The sequence below is a fragment of the Meleagris gallopavo genome, chromosome 1 (genome assembly GCF_905368555.1).
Source record: "Meleagris gallopavo chromosome 1, MGAL_WU_HG_1.1, whole genome shotgun sequence".
Lineage (NCBI taxonomy): Eukaryota > Metazoa > Chordata > Aves > Galliformes > Phasianidae > Meleagris > Meleagris gallopavo.
The window spans coordinates 163572783-163592330 of NC_139404.1; the positions used below are offsets into that span (position 1 = coordinate 163572783).

Genomic DNA, 19548 nt, shown 5'->3' on the forward strand with positions numbered 1-19548 from the left:
AGAGTTGGAGGACCGTCGGGATAGAGTGGCGCACAAGTGGGAGAGCGCCGCGGTGCGCATGCGTGGGGCGGGCGCTGTGAGGGAGTTGGCTGCGCTGTAGCGGGTGGTGGTTCGTCGGGGTTTTCCTTCCAGTCCACCGCCTGAGCTAATAAAATCGGTTTTTTCCTTTGTGTGACGCGAGGTTTCTGCCGACAAACCTGTAATTAACCTCGTGGTGTGTTTTTTCATGTATCTAACAAATAGACCAGCAAAACAACTCCCTCCCTTCTCCCCCAACTGCCATCGAATCGTTAAGGTTGGAAAAGACGACCAAGGTCGTCTCGTCAACCACCGACCCACTAATCCACCAGCCCCGCTGTGCCCGCTCATCACGTCCCGAACACCTCCGGGGATGTGACTGCACTGCCTCCCTGTGCAGCCTGTGCTGCTTGTGCCACTCACTGCCTCACCGTTCTGAGCTGCGATTTCTCCTAACAGCCTGAGCCTGTCACGTCAGTCAAGCCTTATCACCCCAGGTATCCTCACCTCAGGCTTCCCAGAATTACAAAAGGCTTTATACTGCAGAAAAACATCCCTATTTCTTAGCCTGATGAAAAGGCAAGCCTGCCTCTCCCAGTGATTTCGTCAGTCTGAAATAGAAAGTCCTCAGGATGAGAGCTGTGAGAGATGTACTTTACAGTGCTTACTCATGTTCCAGTAATGGTGCCAGCAGGGCCCAGCTGCAGGGAGAGCTGCCAGACAAACCTCCAGCAGTCAGCTGGCGTCAGCCACCAGTTTGGGTATGGCCGACCTTCCCGAAAATGGGATTACGTCTGCGGGTTTGCAGGTCAAAACATAACCACATGGAAGGCAGGGGAAAGAGCCATGCATTTAACTAAGCGAGGCTGCCAACCAGGGCAGCTATGGCTGAGAACTGCTTGTGAGGTAGTTTCAATTACCTCCATTCAACTAGACTAAGATCTCTCACCATTCAAGTCACCTCCACTGACAGAACATTAGTATTTAGTTTTTCTAGTACCAGTGTATTTAAAATTAACCCTATGAAACAATTGCTACATCTCCTACGTACATTTATAAAATATTTCCTTTAATTTTTACACCCTACTCATCTCACCATACTTATTTTTAATCCACCTACTGTTGAAATACACCTAGGTTTCAAGGACAATAGTTTGAGCCAACAGCCAATACACAAGACATTAGGCTCTCTGAGCTAAATGATATCCCAAAATTACAATGAAAATTTGGGGCTGTTTATTACGTATTAGGAAGCGACAGAAAAGGAGGAGTTTAAGGCCACTTCTCAGACATAGCTCAGCTTTCATTCGAGCTCCAAAAGCACACAGCACTGCTGTTTCAAAGGACACCATGTCATCACATGCCCACAGCACAGAGGGTGTGTTCAAGTCTGTTCAAAGTGATTCATGAATTGCTCATTTGCTCATGTACCACCACAGATGCACGTTGATTAATCATGTTGTCCAATTTCTCAGTGTATTTTGGTTATACACATAACGATCTTCAAAACACTGTAATAATCCAAAAAACATTTCAGAATAAGTACAGAAAATAATGTTTTTCCATTTGATTTATTTTCATAATAAACCAATTAAAAATACAAAAGACAAGAACCAAAGGTTCAGAGGGCTCCATCATTTAAAAATTTGTCTTTAAATACAAATTCACTCTGTAATATGAATACATATAATATTAAACCTCTAAACATAATGATCTTATTTTCTTCTATCAAAAATTTGTATGGAAACAAATTAGCTGAAAAAACTTCCTTATTGAATGTACATTATTTACAATCAAAAAGAACTCTTAGCAGTATTAATCTCAGAATATCTGCATAAATTGTATATATTTTTTTCTCCCTCCCCCCTACAAAATAATTTGAAGTAGAAAGCAAGATTGTTAAGCTTCATAGTCACAAAATGGCATGAAACTTTTGCACCTGTAGTGATGCTGTTAGCTTCTGTAATTAAATATATTTATCTGATGTTTTCTTATAAAATATTGACATGGCATTGTCCATTACTGAAATAAATGTTTTGTGTACTCTCAATAGGAGTGTATATTCCGTTTTGCACACACAAGAGCTTGTGCTGCAAAAAAAAAATGCAAGAGGAGATCTGGTTATCAACATGTAAAATGGATGTAATTCACTGGTATGAAAGATATTCATAAACATTCATACGCATGGAATGAAAACGTCCAATGAAAAGTAACTGTTGCTTCAAAAGCTAAATGATACATGTACAGATTAAACAGAAAAAGGTTATAATAATCTTATTGCAATGTAAATCAGCAACAGCCTGAAAACATACAGTAAGAAAGAAGTTTGGAACTTTGGCCAACAACCTCAAAATAACGTCTTCGTAACATAAAAAGCATGTTTCTTCATGCCTGTATTTTGAAACATTAAGTAATACGCAGTTTTATTTACGATAACATTTAGCAATTAACAGAAAATCAAAATCTGTTCTAAAGCATGAATTCTAACAATTAAATGCAGAAATTAAGTAGCTTTTTAACGTCTTGCTTCTGAATCAAATTATATATATATACAAAACTGAAAAGGTCCCATCACATTTATGAAAATAATCATCCACAGGGTCTTTTTTTTTTTTTTTTTAACTTATTAATATGAACTAGGTTCCAATGGCTCATTTTCTTGCTTTGCTTGTATGTTAGATGGGAAATTATTTGAACTGGATACTACCATCACAAACGGCTGCTGCTGGAATCTCTGCTCTGACTGCTCAGGATCATCTAATTTGTCACCGTCATCTTCTTTTAGCACTCCTTGTACCCCAATCTGTTTAGCTTCTGTTGCTTTAATAACTGAAGTGATCACTGTGCCAGATGGATGAGCAACCACCTGTGAACTGCTGGGTGAAAAAGTTACCACTGGGGTGGTGGCAGTGAAGGATGGAGATGAAGCCACATTAACTGTTCCATTGCAAATTGTCTGCACGCTGCTGGTGAGAACCTGCTGAACTTGTGCTGGGCTCAGCACAATTGAGGAAGGAGGTGAAACTGGCTTCTGAGACTGTAGCATGACATTTTCTTTAAGAACTGTCATGGGCTGTGAAGTGGGAATGGCTTGTAAAATAAATTTTTGGGGCGTTGCTGCTGAGGCTGGATCTGTGCTGGCTATCACTGTAGTAAGAGGCACCGTCTGGAGTGTTACAGTATGCAGCTGCTGATTTCCAGGAGAAACAACCACTGGAACTTGGGTTGGAGTCTGTAAAGTCCTAGTAAGATTAGAAAAGATTACAGGGTCAGAACATGTCTGTGAGGAGTTTTTAAGAATACAGATTAACTGTTGAAAAATCACTTGACATCAAAAACATTTCATTTATATAAGGACTGCAAAAAGCAAACAGTCACCTCCCTAATACAAGAAAAAAATTGGATTTAACTCACCAACACAATTGCCAAAGTGAAGGTATCTTGTATGTATTATACAACCATAACTGAATTGAACAGCCTGCCTTTGAGACAGCTGATAGGTCATGAGAAAACTTGGAATCTGTATCCAGGATCTCTTTCTCAAGCATCAACAAACATCACATGCATGACTCAGTATACCTCTGCCATCAATTTCACATAATACCCAGTCCAAACTATCCATAAGTCAGCCCTCAGTTCTCCTAACATCTTTGTGTGTCTATACTGATATGCAGAATTATTTACACTGCAATGGTGATGCTAATCAGGATCTCCTCAGACTCCGAGGACACACAGCTCACTGCCTGCCAGACTCATGCACTCCTGCTTAAAGCAGCTGAACAAAATTTGCTTCCAAAATATACGTTTAAATTGGGAATCCTTCCATCAGTTTCAGGCTGACAGATCTGTGTGCCACATTACTTTCCGTATTTATGCTGAGAGCAAAGTTAGATGATGAACAGCAAAATCACTGATGTATACAAACACTTCAGTGGAAAATGATGATTCAGAGACATGGCTGAAACACACACACTTCAGTCATGCAACATACCTGGGTTTAAAAATCCAAAAAATATCGAAAAGCCACAACATGCTCCCTGTGAAGCAAATAATTTCCAGAAGGGAGGGAATAAGGAAGCTAAGGCTATAATTGCTTTGAAATCCAACCACAACTTGTTCCAACCCACTATTCTGCCTTCAACAATTTTTTTTTTCTTTCTTTCTGCTTGTCCTGCAAAGTTCCAGCATTCCTGCTGCTCTTCAATGTTTTCTCCTGCACGTCTTCCTCCCTTTAGTCTTAAGTGCTCATCTGTCTTCTCTGGAACATACCTGACAGACTGAAAGCAAAAATAACCACCTCCTAGCTTATTTCTACCTCTGCTGAATTCACTTTGGATTGAAAAACACACTTTCAACATTTGTACTTTCAAGTCCATTAACAACACGCTATGCTGTAGATAAATGTCTACAAACATCACGGAATGTCCTCTTTTCTGTAGCCCTTCTGCCCATGTAGTGCCTGATTTTTTTTTATTTTTATTTTTTTTTACAGCTCTATGAAATCCTTCTTTCCTGCATTTAGCCACTGACCTGTCAGATCAGGCTGAGCGTATTCAGTTTAAAACAATGTTCTAACTATCACAATTATAACCAAGAGCTCACCAGAACAGGCTGGACCTATGGGATGCTGAAACTACATGCAGCAGATAGCACTGCTTGAGATAGTACTGTTTGCTTTTCCAGCTGCACATGGAGCTGCACTTCCTCAGTGCAGCAGCAGAGGCAAGTGAAGGAACAGTTGCAGAGGACTTCCCAGGTCCCCCTCATCTCAGCCCTCTGGGAAAGGCTCCAAAGGGTGCTCCCAGCAAGAGCAGCTCCAGTAACCCAGCTGGTAACAGGCTCAATGCACTTCACTCTTCCCTTAGCATCCTGCTGCAGACCAGCCTCTCCCCACCTCCTGCGTGGCTTCGTAAATAAAAGAAATAAAATCTCTAAGTGTAGTTTTGTCTTCCTGAAAAAATGATGAGAAAGTTAGAAATAGCCAGGATTGCTGCTATAGCAAAATAAAAACAAATGTCGCCCACAAGGCTCATCACACAGACTACATATACAGGGCACAAAATTCAATGTTACTGACACTAGAGTGCAGAGAGGCAGTCAATAAGCCCGATCTTAAGCTCCTGTTTCGTACAATTGGAGACAAGCCAAAGAAGATGTTAATGAAAAGGGGCTGGCTAGGAGATGAAGCACCAATCAAAGTGATCATTTCTTTCTTTCCTATGTGGTTCCATGCAGCAAATGTATGCAACTGAGCTTAAAACACAAGGCTCAGAACCACATCATTAAGGTTCGCCATGTCTGCAGAGGGCCACAGTGCTAACTATTTTAATTAATTCCCCTGGAAGCATGACAGAAAAAAAAAAAAAAGAATCAGAAACATCCATGTCAGAAGCAGTAACAGGAGGAGGGCATCCACTGGCTTCTTTAAACACTATGTAAACTACCAATGTTATACAAGCTTGCAGCAAAATCAAAATGTCACATAAATAAAAATCCATCAAGGTCTAGAGGAAGCAGCAATGCAGGTGGAACTGTTAAGAACTGGCATTTGCCATCAGAAAAACACTGAAAGTATTTGACTAAGACCATGGATACCATACCAGCTTCTTAATCCATGATGCAACCTACGTGAGCCTGAAGAATTAAGTACTCTTACAGTCAAATCAGCAGTTACAACTTTGAAAAGCAGCAGCTGATGCTGGGAGCCTGTGCTGGTGTACCATGCAACTAGTACTTTGGAGCTACTTCCTTGTTCTTAAGCTGTTTTCTTTTGAAACAAAATAGTAGAAATAAAATAGTTGAAATAAAGGAGTCCAACTGTTACATGGTTGCAAAGGATGACCTCAAAAACAGGGAACTGGATCTAACCAATGCTGGGGGTATTCTGCAAAGCACTAGGAACAACAGCTCTGAAACGACAGAAACAAAGCATTTTCTCAGCATACTGCAATTATTTTGGTATTGATGCTAAGCCATTCTTTTCTTTTCTCATGACACTGTGTGCCATTTCATGCCATACTGTGACTGATTATGCTTCATTTTCTCCAGTATAGATGTTATACACACACACCCTTATAAACATGTATATGCACATATTCACACTTACAAAATGTAAACCTGTTAGATGGAAATGCCATGGATGAGTCTACAAGTAGAGGACTATGTAGCATAGTCACTTACCATAAGGATAGCCAAGCTACTTATGAATTTCACTATCAAGTCCCTAACATCCTCCATATTCTAAGGTGTAAGAGTAGTAGGTCATTACTGTAGAAGTTCCTGCTGTGGTTACAAAAAGAACAGCAGCACTGCAACAGTGATGAAAATGAGATGCTGCCATAAAACAGCCTGGTTACTACTGAGAAAAAAAAAAATGACAAAAATTCTGAAGTCATTTTAGCCTGGCTGAAAATGACAATCTACCTCTTGGTTCATTTGGTACTGTTAACAGTCTAGAGCTGTGCAAGATCACATTAGATTATCAAGGGCTGAATAGTGAAAAAAGCAAACACTAAATGACAAGAAGGAAAAACAAGTTCATTCATGGTAATTTATGAAAAAAAAATATGAAATGGAGAAAGAAAGAAGACAAAACTGAAGTTACAAGCTAAACAAAGTATTTCACAGTACAACAAAAAAATGAAACAAGGCAACATTAAGAAACGCCCAGAAGAAAGAAGAATTCTGTTCCTAGCATACATATTACTCAACATATGGATGGATATAGGGGAAACGATGGCCTTGAGATAATGAGATAAATGGGCCAATTTCCAGGGACTTTCCTCATTTGTTCAACTCACTGGTTACAAACAACTCATTCAATCAGCCTAGGAAGAAGAGGGAGGCAAAGGGGTGCGGTGTGCTTGTTAGAACCACTTCAAGTGCCTGAGCCAAGAGGCCATCTCTTCCATGTGAACATAGGAAATCTTGGCCAAGTCAACTCAGGAGCACTACCTTCACTGCAAACCCTTCTGCAGCTGCACTCAGTTATACGATACTCAAAGAGCCTTATAAATACCTCATCCCAAAGCATCACAGACGTAGCCTCTGGCCTTCTTCCAGTGCCATGCAGATGGGAGCTGCTCACCAATCAAGGTACAGAAGTCCATGAGAGGTAGTAAGGTACCTGATGTCTTAATGCAAAATCTTTACAGAGCCTTCTCCTGAAGGAGGGCAGAGCTTGCCTGTTCTTGCCTAGCTCTTTGTCTGGACAAGGCAATCTGTTACATCATGAGGGCAGAGGACCTACCCCAACTGAATTAAAATTCAGAAATGTTCCACTACCAGAAACTTGTATCAACTCCACCTCTTTTGACAGTGCCAAATACATGTAGAAAAAGCTCCTGCAGACAGCTTCTCACTGTGCTGAAACAAAATTAGTCTAGGTGACCTTTTAAGTCCCATCTGATATAAGCAGCCTTCTCCCTTCTACCACAGAAATCGTAACAGAAATTTTATTAAGTCTTCTCAGCTGCAGGAAATTCAAATCAAAATAGAAAGCAATAACCAAAGTCTTTGCCATGTTGACTCTATTATAAAAACATTCTGACAAATGCACTCTAAAGTATGAGTATAGACACTCAATCCAACTGCAAATAGAGGCAAAGCATGTGCAGTGACCTTGGTTAAACAAAGAAAGGCCTCCCACACAATTCCAGGAGATGTTTTCAGTTATCATATCCCTTTTCTCATGTTTCCCATCAAACACCAGACCTCTAGCAAACTTTTTACCCAGACTTGACACTTGTGATGGTTTTGATTCTGCGTACCTCTAAGAACTGCAAAAGATTGGTGGGCTATAACAGTAGCTGACATGCAGATTTGAATTGCATTCTTATTTGGGGAAAAGGATTGATTGCAGGAGTGCAGACAGTGAAGACAAAATCTCAGCAAGGTGTTGCCAGACTGCCTCTCTGTGCCTCTATGGTTAGCTCAAGCACACTGAATAAAGATAGGATGCAAAGTACTATTAGAGAACCTAACAGTGACATTCACTGCACAATTTATACAAGTTAACATCTATAGATGACACAAGATAACAAAAACATTTTGTTTAATTAGCAGCCATAATTGCATTTGCTGTGTTCAAAAGTTCATGCTAGACAATCTGTGTATTTTATCAGCATCAGCTTAGCTGCAAGTCAGATCAACAATAGTTTACATCATAGCCTGGACACAGAAACAGACTATGGAACAATAGCACCAAGCATGTGTTTGCTTGGCATAGACATGACTTTCAAAGGTAATTCCCTTTGACAATCCACCGTGTTGGCATATTGATGGCTTCATCACTGTTCTTACACAGCATGCTCACAGCCAGAAAAAACACAATTCACCTTCAGCTACTTTCTCCTCTTCTTGAATGAGGATCTTGCCACTGTGATCCACACTTGTGTCACCTTCAGGATGAATTACTGCAATATTTTCTACCCCAAAGGTTGCCGAAAGATCAAGATGAAAGCTGTGGCTGATTCATCGTGTAGCAGTTCTCCAATTCAGAAGTGAACACACAGAGTTTATCCACTGATCCTCTGTGGTCTGTATTAGCTTTTCAAGTTACAGAACAGAGTCAGGATACTGGTCTTCTAACATGGCCTGTCCAAGCTATCACAAAGACAACTTGAAAATACAAAAAAAAAACCAATAAACTGAATTTTGATAGAAACATTGTGTTTAGAACCTGGATTGGGTCATGCATTGAACAGAAGCTCTCTGCAGCCAGCTAATTGGAAGTTCCTTGCTACACAGAGCTGCCAGCTAGAAAATTCAGCTATGTCCCATGCAGTCATTATGGAAAAGTGACACAGCATTTTAAATTACTACAAATTCACAATCTCATCCTCTCTGAACTGTCAGCAATGAAACAAATTCTCTTCACTACATAGAAGACACCCCATCTTAAATCACTGCTATGCTAGATTAAAGGTACATGGAAATGTGTATCTATTTACAGCCATAGTCATATAAAAGTGCAATTCAACGGCTCAAACCCAGTGCCTTATAGCCCTCATGATGTCCTAGACTATGCAGACAAGGTAAGGACTCAGTCTTTCAGGAGACATATAGTTTTTGGAGTAGCAGCAGGAATGCTCTTTACACTCAGAACAACCCTATGAACATGTAGTTGAATCCCAAGCCTGCTTTAGTGCCACTAAATTCCAAGCTAAAACAGAATTCCTCCAATAACACATCCCTGCAAAACAAATAACCTGTGCGAGTTACTCAGTTTAAACAAAGCAATTCTACAAGCACAACATTCAAAGAGCCTTTCTTTTGCCTTCAAAAGCCAGGTCACTGGAAAAGTTTGGAAGCAGAATACTCATCCAGAGAGGCATTTTATTTTTCGTCTTATCACTGGAAACGTGTGGTGCCAAACTCAGTTGCCAGGGACACAACTGGAAACTTCTGTAACTGCACTTGCATCCACCAAGAAAAGCAGAAGAGCTGCAAGTCTGTAATGTTAAATATTCTTATCTGAGATACTCAATGTCCATCCTGATCAGCGAAACCTGGTTTGCAAAACCTGACCCTGCTCCTGCCCTATCTTCCAAGCCTCGGGTTAGCACTACATCGTAGCTTTTCTGTGCTCAAATTACACAGAACTCCACAAGAGCTCTGAGCAGCTGTAAACGAAGGCACTGCCTATATCCTGCAAAGAACCTGCTTGCTTTCATTGGCATTCCAATTTCTTTCAGAAAAACACAGCAGCCTTGGGGACCGCCTGCCCTGCTCTGCCAGAGGGATGAGGACACAAATCCTGCACAGCATTCTTCAAACATAATTCTTTTAGCAAGTCCCTTAGCAGAGAAGATGCACGTTCAGACTTCTTCTCTGAAGGGTATGGTTACTTGTTAAGAAGCCAATTGTTTTAACCTCAAAAGCCCTCAATATATTCTCTACAGTATGTGGTTAATCATAAATTTTGTTTCCCCACTCAACATGACAGAAGCAAATTGCTGCAGAGGGAAGAACATTCATTAAAATGAAGGAAAGAACGTTCATATGAATAAAACTCTGGAGGCTACATTACGGGAGACAAATTATATGGGCCCAAGATGTTTGAGTCTCATGGCACAGCCTGACCACTAACCAGGAAAAGCTCCTGGGGAACATTCCCAAGCTCTCCTGTTCTCCCAAATGACCTCATCTATCCATGCACCTCACTCTCCAAAAAGCACATAGCAATGGCTGCTGCTATTGCTCCTCCAGTTTCCTTATAAAATGACAGTAAGGTGACTCCAAGCACTTCCCTATAAGCAGTAAGCATACATCACAACGTTTGTCTGCCCCTCTTTTTACAATGGTGCTCACTTGTGCTGTGCATTTTTAAATCAAGCAGACCCATCATCCTGCCCCTCATGGTTGGTCCACTGAAGCTCTTCAGAACATGTACACAAACACATTCAACTGCCAGAGGTTTACGGTTGCTTGCAACCAAACTAAGATAGTTACCCTGTTTTAACTTTACAATAAAACAAAGCCTAACATATCAGCTCCTAAATTTTTTAATATGCCTTTCCATCTGGCCAAATGATTTTTAAGTTTGCAGTTTGAAACTGAACAAAAATATAAGTCTGGAACTGAGAAAAAATTTAAGTTACAGACTGCATTTTTGGAGCCTGGGCTTATCAGCACCTTGGTCTATCCTGGCTAAAAGCATGGACAAAAACACTTTTTTATTTTTCAGTCTCACTGCTCAAACACCTTTGCGTGTTTGCATCCTTGCATTCCTGATGAACAATATAACATTCAGTAATTTAATTGCACTGGAAAGATTCAGTCAATGGGTCTCGTCTCTTCTCCCCCCCCAACCCCTTTCACCTGAAACACTGCCATCATGGCTAGGAAACACACAACTGAAGGACTTATGGAAAAAAGTTATCAACACAGCAGAAGCACAAATGAAGTGGTACAAAACCCTAAGGATTCCACAGCTTTTATTTCATTCAAACTTCACACATGCATCATCTACTACTTTCCCCCATGGCCTTTTGCTTACTGCCCAAAAACTCATTGTGAAGTGCTACAATGCAACAGATTGCAATCACACCATTCTGCAGCTTTCCAAATCTTAAGACCGCTTGCCTGCCTATCTAACTGGGTCTAAAGGTCTTCATTCTGCTTATTGCTATCATTTTTCTAGCTGTCTATGTAACTACATAAATAGATCTATGTATCTACATAATGGTCCATCCAGTTGGAATTGTTTTTGATGGATAATCTAATGTAGATGTAGCCCAGAGTTGTTTAACTCTGTAAATTGCCACACTCTCTGCCCTACTGATGTTTAATAGCAATTTTCTCCCAACTTAAGTGGTACTGCATAGCTTCAGTAATGCCTGTACTCATCTCCTTTCACTACTAGTTACCTACCTACATTTCTACAATTCGCAGGTAATTAAATCCTTCATCAGCCTTGAAATCACAGGCTTGTGCAGCTTCATTCCTAGGCTTTAAAATTTAAGTGCACACATCCCACTGACACAGATTTTTGTTTTCCCAAAGGAATTTCAAAATTTTTTTGTCAAATTCTTCATAATTAGAGAGTAACTTCCACTTAACCGTCTGATCACACACAACCTTTCCTTTCTTAGGCTAATTTTAGTTGATTAGAATTATAAGCAAAACAATTTGATTTCTGCAGTAAAAGATAAATGAAAACAGATACTGCTTACTTAAAAATGACAACTCCTTCCAGTCCATTTTACAGCACTTATCAGTAATTACATTGCTCAATGTATTTATTCCCTTATAACCTTTATGAAGCAATGAATTTCACTTTTCAGTGTGATTTTTTTCACTCTGCAACATGAATGAAAACCATTTCCTAATTTTCAAGGAAAAAAACACCAATTCAAACTAGAATGACCAGGGATCTTTTTTTAACCTCAAAGAAAGAAGAGCATTTATTATACAAATATTTCTTGATTGAAGCCAAGTCTTCTGTTGTCATCTCCTCCACATAAATGGAAACTCTTCAGTTTCAACTACTTGGTTATCTCCTAAAACATTTTTTATCAGTTTTATCAGCCACTGCAGGCTGATCTAGGCAGCTTCAGCTCTTGTAGCTCAAAAACCTAGCTTGTACACTATTCTACATTTTCCTGAATCGATCTTCCTTTCATTTACAAATATAGTTTTAATAATTGACTGACTTTTACAGTCTCTAATAGCAGAGATGAGAGAGCTAGAGGTATTCTTTCGAAGCTAAACAATAATTTGATCTCATTAACATCATTAGTTATTTCCATCTGACAACATTCTATGGTTAACCCCAGATACTCACAGATCTACCGGTGTCTCTGGATGCAATTTTCAAAGGAAATAACACAGGAAGGGAGCAGGAAAAAACATTATTGACTTTTTGGAGTATAAAATGATAACCATTCAAACAGCGACTGTAACAACACAAATCTCGAGGGGAAAAAACAACAACAAACAACAACAACTAATGTGTATAATTCATTAAGAATGTGCAGCTCCTGAATTATGTCCTGAGGCTTCTGTGAAACAACGGAGGTCAAGAATTACGATATGCAATTTCAACGTGAAGGGAAGAAGAACAAACTCTTTTAGCAGAAATCAAATGCTGAAGCACATAATTGAGCTTCCCCCTTTTAACTGGGGACAATAGATAAGATGAAAGAGATGACAAAATTTATAATAAAAAGAATTAAGAAGCAAGAAGGCATATCTTTTTCACAGGTTCTTCTAATCATACCACACGTAATTCAAAAGCAAAGACACCAAACAGTGAAAAACCAAAGCCATGAAAATACTATCTCTGCTGCTAGGCAGAACCAACAATAGTAATTTTTAAATAGAAGTTGTATATTCTTCCTTTTTAAGGGATTTGCACCAGGCCTAACCTGGAGAAAATAAGTGCTTCCCTCAGCCAATGACAGAGCTTAGGAGTGCAGACATTCAAGAGTGCTATAGAAACTCCCAATTAATTCCCAGGGTCACCTGCACAGCATCCCTTTCACTGAAATCCAGCCAGGACAGGAGCAAGTTTTTTGAACTACAATAAAGAATGTAATCTACCTATTCACCACCCAATGAATATATTATTATTCATACATTAATTTCCTTTACATTTTCTTACCTTATATTCTGAACTGAGGGACTTAACGTTTCATCTGGAACGTTACTGGTTACAGCTGCGTGTCCTTCTGTGAGGGTATGCAATGGCTGCATTACGTGAACTGTCCGAAAAAGCTGAGTGGGATGTACTGGCTGCGTAGACTGCATTGTCCTCAAAACTTCTGAAGTCAAGCCAGGTGTCTGCTGCTGTACGACTTCTACGTGCTCCTTAAGCTTAGCAGGCTTTGAATTTCCTGTTTTTAGAACTGTGGTGGATCCTCCCTTTGTTCCTGTGTTTGCAGACGCTCTAGATCTGCTCGACTGGTTTCTACTGGCCACAGGAGTTGAGAGCAAACTTGAATCTGATGATTCAGTGCTAGGACTTGCATCTTCATCATCTATATAGACGAGATCTTTTGGCATTTCCTTAAACTGATACACTAGGCGCTGACCTTCTACTTTAGCCAGTATTCCTCTTTGGTAATAATATCTGTTTAAAGCATACATACATCAAGTTACAGAGTGTTTTCTGATTAAAAAAAGAGCAAGCTGAAAAAGAAAAACCCATACCAACAAAAGAACAGTAAATAAGACCAGCATTAGCAAGAAAAAAGAGGCTTAAAATAATATTTTACATGCCTCATTTCTTGATTGTGAAAGAGTGGCCAAATAAGTAGCACATTTTTAACTCAAAGAACTCTTTAATGGTATGTCTTATAGTAGCCTTTTAATTTCAACCTCAGGTCACACTGAACAGCAAGAAGAACTCTGTGACTTAGCAATGCTGCTATAAACTAACACTCCTTAAGAGTCATGCAAAATTTCCAGGTCTCCTCAAGACATTCAGTCCTTTTGGTTGTCTTAATTATGCTCACTTCTCAGTAAGCGTGTACAGATGCTCCAGCTACAAGGAAGGACAGGGAGCATGACAGGAGAACTCTATTCCTGTTATATTTACAAATACATAAAATCAGACATATTGAGGTGAGAGGTGAAAGGAAATGAAAGAAATGCACAGCAGCTGAGCTAGACAATGATCAATCAGCAAGTAAGACTGAAGCTTGCATCACTCACACTCACAGGATTACACTTATTTAGCACAGTCTTTTCTGTATGTGGAATAAACCCCCATTGAAAAAGATGTTTTAAAACTGTACACACGAGTTCATAGAATCGCATGCAGATCTTAATTCTAAAACTGTATTTTCCACTAAGAACTCGATTGTTTGCTATGGGAACAAATAATTTCTTAAATTCTGCTATAGATAAATTCAGGACTTCTTGGAGGAAAGAGAGTCAAACTTTACAGAAAAGCCTTGCCACTTTTGGAATCTCCTATCTCTGGTTTTGGGGGTGACTGTGAGATACGGGTTTGGTGGCACCACTGAAAACATGCAAGCTGAAACTGAAGGTGATTGATTTGGGGTTTAGGTTAGCAAGGGTTACTTTTAGTTAGCTGATTTATTTTGCTGAAATAAGTCCTTTATTTACCAAGCTAACAGAACTCTTTACAGTTGTTACACAAATTAGATGAGGCATTTAATGCATGCAAACACCATGGCAACAAAGACAGTCTATTATTAAAAATGCACATACCTGAGAGCTCTACCCATTGTTTCATAATTCATGTCAGGTTTGTTTTTGTGTTTTCCCCACAATCTAGACACGGCCTTGGAATCTACAAGTTTGAAGATGCCCTTCTCTCTTTGAGTCCATTTGATATACTTAGGACACGTAGCTTTGTCCTGAAGCAGTGCTAGTAAAAACTCCCAGAGATAAATTGTGTTTCCTAAAATAGGAATATTTCAGGGGGAAAAAAAAAAAAAAAAGTTAGTTGACAATATTTTATTCTCAATGTAAACCTGAAAATTACTAAGTTGGTATCTTTATGAACACACTACAAAATAACGTTGAGATTAGGAAATAGTGATAGAGAGGCATGGGAAGGGATTCTTGTTAGTTATTTTAATTGGGGTGCCCAGTCTAGTCGTGGTCTTTAACCAACAGATTGAGCATTAAACTACAAACATCCCAGCCATCAAGATCAGACAGCATTCTCTTCCCATTCACACGCTTCCTTCATGCCTAACCCAGCCACAGAAGCAGGACTTCAATTGAACAAGAGCATGTTCAGGTCCATCCTCTGAAGCAACTGGAAATGAAGCAAAAAATCCCTGCTTTAACAACTAGATTTTTTTGGGGGGGGGAAGAGGGAGATACTCAGAGATATAATGCCAAGGGAAGCAAAACTCAGAGATAAAGTTCAGAAAACATCTCTTTTTCCCAAACTCAATGACTTGCTGGTAGACAACATTCAAACTCTACTTTATGTAGAAGCAGATACGACCACACCTACATATGGACATCCAACATGCCTGCTTGCTATTTTCCACACATTATAATCACAGATTGTGAAAAAATTACCACAGAATCTGTGTTCTGAAAACGCATTTAAGGAGTCTAAGCTGGAGATCTTTTTGCCTGCTTTTTCTAAGGCTATTCATGTTCCTTCAGTTACAGCTGCAGAAAAGCTTTTTAGTGAGACACTGTCAGCCTGATGAATGAGGAAAACCTCTTGTGTGAAATTATCTCCTCACACAAGTAGCCATGTAATAACGCAGAAAGGTCAGCATATGCAGATTCCTGCAGCTTCACCAAAAAAAAAAAAAAAAAAAAAAATGATGCCCAATGAATGAGAACATAACAGGATCTCTTGGATTCAGCTTCATTCTGCTGTCTTCTCAACTTCCATGGCCACCAGTCTGGACTTTTTGTTAACTAGAGGAGGTATCTTATGAATTCTTAAGACTCTGAAACTACTCTGTTGTAATTTCTACAAATACATTATTGACAATAGCAACATTCTGGGTTGGTCAGCTCTAGAGATGAACCAACATGTTTGACTGAAATTTTGGTGATAAACCCAGCAACCCCCCATTATAAGGTACTTGCAAATATTCAGCAGTGTCATCAGTCAGCCATGACAATACAAAACCTTAACCCTGCTTCAGAAGGTAGAAACCTGAAAAGTGAGTATCTCTGGAGAAAATCCACTGGCTTTGCTACAAATCTCTTCCAGCCTAGTGGAAAATGTCAGCCTGTTTGCCTCCAGACACCTGAAGGCAAAGGTTAAGATTGTTTAAGCAAGACACCGTGTCAGTCAGGAATGACAGCATTCCCAGCCAATTACCACTAATCCAGGGTGCTTTTGTTGTAGTCTAGACTAAAAAACTTAGCATTATCATGGCAGTCTGAAAATCTGTCACTGTTTAGCCACTGAAAAATTGCTATGATGAGGACTGTCTGTGAAAGCACTGTCTGTTTTACTCACAGGCAGGATTTCTAACCTCCTGTGAGTTACAGCAAAAAAATGCAGAGAAAACTCACTATTTGCTCCATGCACTGCATTAAATAATTAAATGGAGAAGTCAGTATTTTAACATACATGCTCTCCTAAGGGGGAACAGTGCAGATACTGAGAGATGAGCAACTCTCAGGATTTTCTAGTTGCTTCTGTGCCATGGCCACATATATTACCACCTCTTCTGCTTTGATTCTATGTTCCTCAAAAATACTAAACAAGTGCTTGTATGGTAGTTTTTTTCATAATAGTGGCTTCAGGCAACACACTCGTAATTCCTTCTGAGTTAGCACTTTTGTAAGTAGGGACAAATGTGAAATATTATAGTACATCCTTGTTACCATCAACAGAAAGTTAGATGCTTCTGCCTTTTAACTTTGAGGATGGATAACTGCTTTGATATTTCCCATTATTTCATTTGAGTACTGCTGTGAGGTTACTCTGATGCTTTTCTTTAATTTAAAAATCAGGTCTTAATTAAAAACAAACAAACAAACCACAACAGTGCATCAAAACTGCCAGCAATAGCTTTTAAAATATTTTTTACTTGCAAACAGATCTTTTTTTTCCTGTTACGATTGAAAAATTTTATTCAAAAGAAAACACATTATTTGGTCAAATGTAGTAATTTTTTAAATTTCAAGAGAGACTAACACCTCCCTGGTTTTGCAGAGTTTGCCTCCTGGTGAGTACTGCAAAATAGGAGAGCAGTTCAGGTGATAAAAGCACACGTGGTGGCACTTGAGGTGACACAGAAGAGCTTCCCCTGTGCACAGGAGTTGGTGGCAGGCAGTGCGTCAGGCTGCAATTCATAAACCAGCCAGGTTCCAGTGTGGGCATTGGATCAACAGTGAAGCAAGTTGACAAAACTGACAGGCACTGCTAAACAGTTCACAAAAGGGGAAATATTTATTGTATCAGTAATGTGGCCTCTTTTCTTTCTTTTTTATTCTTTCCCCATTTTAACCATGAAAGGAATGAAGGAAGTACTGAAAACCTAAGTACTCTGCCCAAGCCTTCAAGCTAACTTCCCTCAAATTTAAGGCACTGGTACTTCCCACTGGCAGCTGGCAGCCTCGATCATCTCCCTGTGCAGAATTAGACACATGCAGATGGAAAATGTTTTCAAAGATCATCTGTCAAAACAATCGCATCCCAAGAAAGCTTAATACAATGCAAAGCGCTCCCCAAGACTTCTACAGAAACACAGCAGCCTCTGTGGGGGCTTGAGGATTTTCCAAGAGCCCTTGCAACTGAAATGACAAATGCATCCTTCATCCCAGGAACTGGGTAATTCACAAAGAAGTTTCTAATTTTTTTACATAATTTTTACATAATTAATGATGAAATCTTAACTACCTTTGAGTACAAGATCTGTTGCTCTATCACTGCGAACTCTTCTCTTTTTACGTGTCAATCAGAAGCAATATTCTTTTTTAAAAACTTCAGTGACAACTATTTGACTTACCCTTTCCATCTTTGTTTTTCTTTTTCACAGATATGTTTGGAGTTGTGGTAGGGGACTCAGGACGAGAGGGTTTTGGCTTCTTCCCTGAAATAAACCACCAGTAAATGAACTTCAGTTTAGAAAAAACTGGATATAAGTAAAAAAGAACAAGGATCTAAAAAAGAATGATATTTTTTTCTTAATTCAGAGAAATTTCAATTCTTATTCATTTAAGATTTTTGTTCTATTCTGAGCCTTTTCCATTCCTACAAGAAGATTGACACCCCTATGATATTAGTGTAAAGATTAGTAAAGATTTTTTTCTAGTAAAGATTTTTCAAAGCTCATCTGCCTTGGAAATCTCTGTAGCTTTTTAGATACTCTTAACAGCACTTAATACAGGAGAGATAAGAAGAACAGGCCATTAACTGTGAACAGAAGAGTTTCGATGGAAAAGGCTCAATAAAATACAGAGCACTATCTTGTTCAGTCATCACCAAAATGGAATTTTCAGGGATAAAACAAGGTTGTCTTCTTATTTAATTGTCTGGAAGTCCCCACTGATAGCAGCAAACTGTGCTGTCACATAAAGAAAATATTTTTCAGTTCTGTTTTATCTTATATCTTTCCCAGTGCTGGAAAGAAAGTCTGTTGTTTTTCTAAGACTGGGAGAACCATTAACGAAACACCATTTTTTTGAAGTCATAAACATGGTTGCTCTGTCTGGTGAGGAAGACTCAAAGAAAGAAGTTAACTACAAGTGATGACAAGAGTGAAGAGCATTCACTTGAAGATGTTGAAGAAACAACTAACCACAAGTGAAATAAAAAAAATTAAGTTGTACTGAATTCTTTTTCAATATCAAATCTTGAACCTATTCCTTTATTAGCTCTCACTCAATATCAGCTTTACCAATGCTGTAATTAATCAGGAATCTTCAAAACATACTTATGAAAAAAAAAAAATTCCTCTTATTAGGTTTTGCAATGACCCTTTTGTACTAAACTTGTCCTGAAAGCAATGCCTCCTACTTCATTATGTTGGCCCATGATGTCAGAGGTGGACATCGATGGGTGCCTCGTACCTGGAGACATTCAAGGTCAGGCTGGATGAAGCTCTAGCAACTTGATCTAGCTGTAGGTGTTCCTGTTCGTTGCAGGGGAGCTGGACTGGACAACTTTTTAAGGGTTCCTTTTCCTCCTTTCCCCTTTCCCAAGGCATGGGGGTCTCCACTCCCCATTAGTCTTAAAACCGGGTTGAACCAGCCTGTAAACTGTTGACACCAACTCAGAAGATGCTATGATGGTACATGGCAACAGAGGCTGAACCTTCCTGACAATATTCCATTACATGCTGTTGCTGTGTGACAGATGGGAGATGCAATCTGACAGAATGGCATCTGACACAGAAGCGTGTATGAAGCAGAAGTGTATCACTGAACTCCTTCATTTAGAAAAAATGGTACCCATTGACATTCATCAACACTTGCTGAACATTTATGGAGACCAAACAGTGGATGTGAGCACAGTGAGACAGTGGGTGGTGCATTTCAGCAGTGGCAACAGTGATGTGGAAGACAAACCACGTTCCAGACAGCCATGCAGATTTTTACAAGCATGTTATGCAGGCTCTTGTTCAT

General features: G+C 39.4%; 1 protein-coding gene across 6 annotated transcripts in view; it reads right to left on the reverse strand.

Moving 5' to 3' along the window:
- Window positions 1–1570: 1570 nt before the first annotated feature.
- The window catches only part of ELF1 (E74 like ETS transcription factor 1), an 85690-nt gene continuing 67712 nt past the window's right edge, over window positions 1571–19548 (reverse strand). For all 6 annotated transcript variants that reach the window (XM_085215785.1, XM_085215786.1, XM_085215782.1 and 3 more), the window contains exons 6-9: window positions 17931–18014; window positions 14698–14890; window positions 13124–13591; window positions 1571–3260 (exon numbers count right to left, since the gene is read on the reverse strand). In XM_085215785.1, the coding sequence (XP_085071911.1) occupies window positions 2645–3260; window positions 13124–13591; window positions 14698–14890; window positions 17931–18014 (1361 nt within the window). In that variant the 3' untranslated portion in view covers window positions 1571–2644. The remainder of the gene's footprint in view (window positions 3261–13123; window positions 13592–14697; window positions 14891–17930; window positions 18015–19548) is intronic.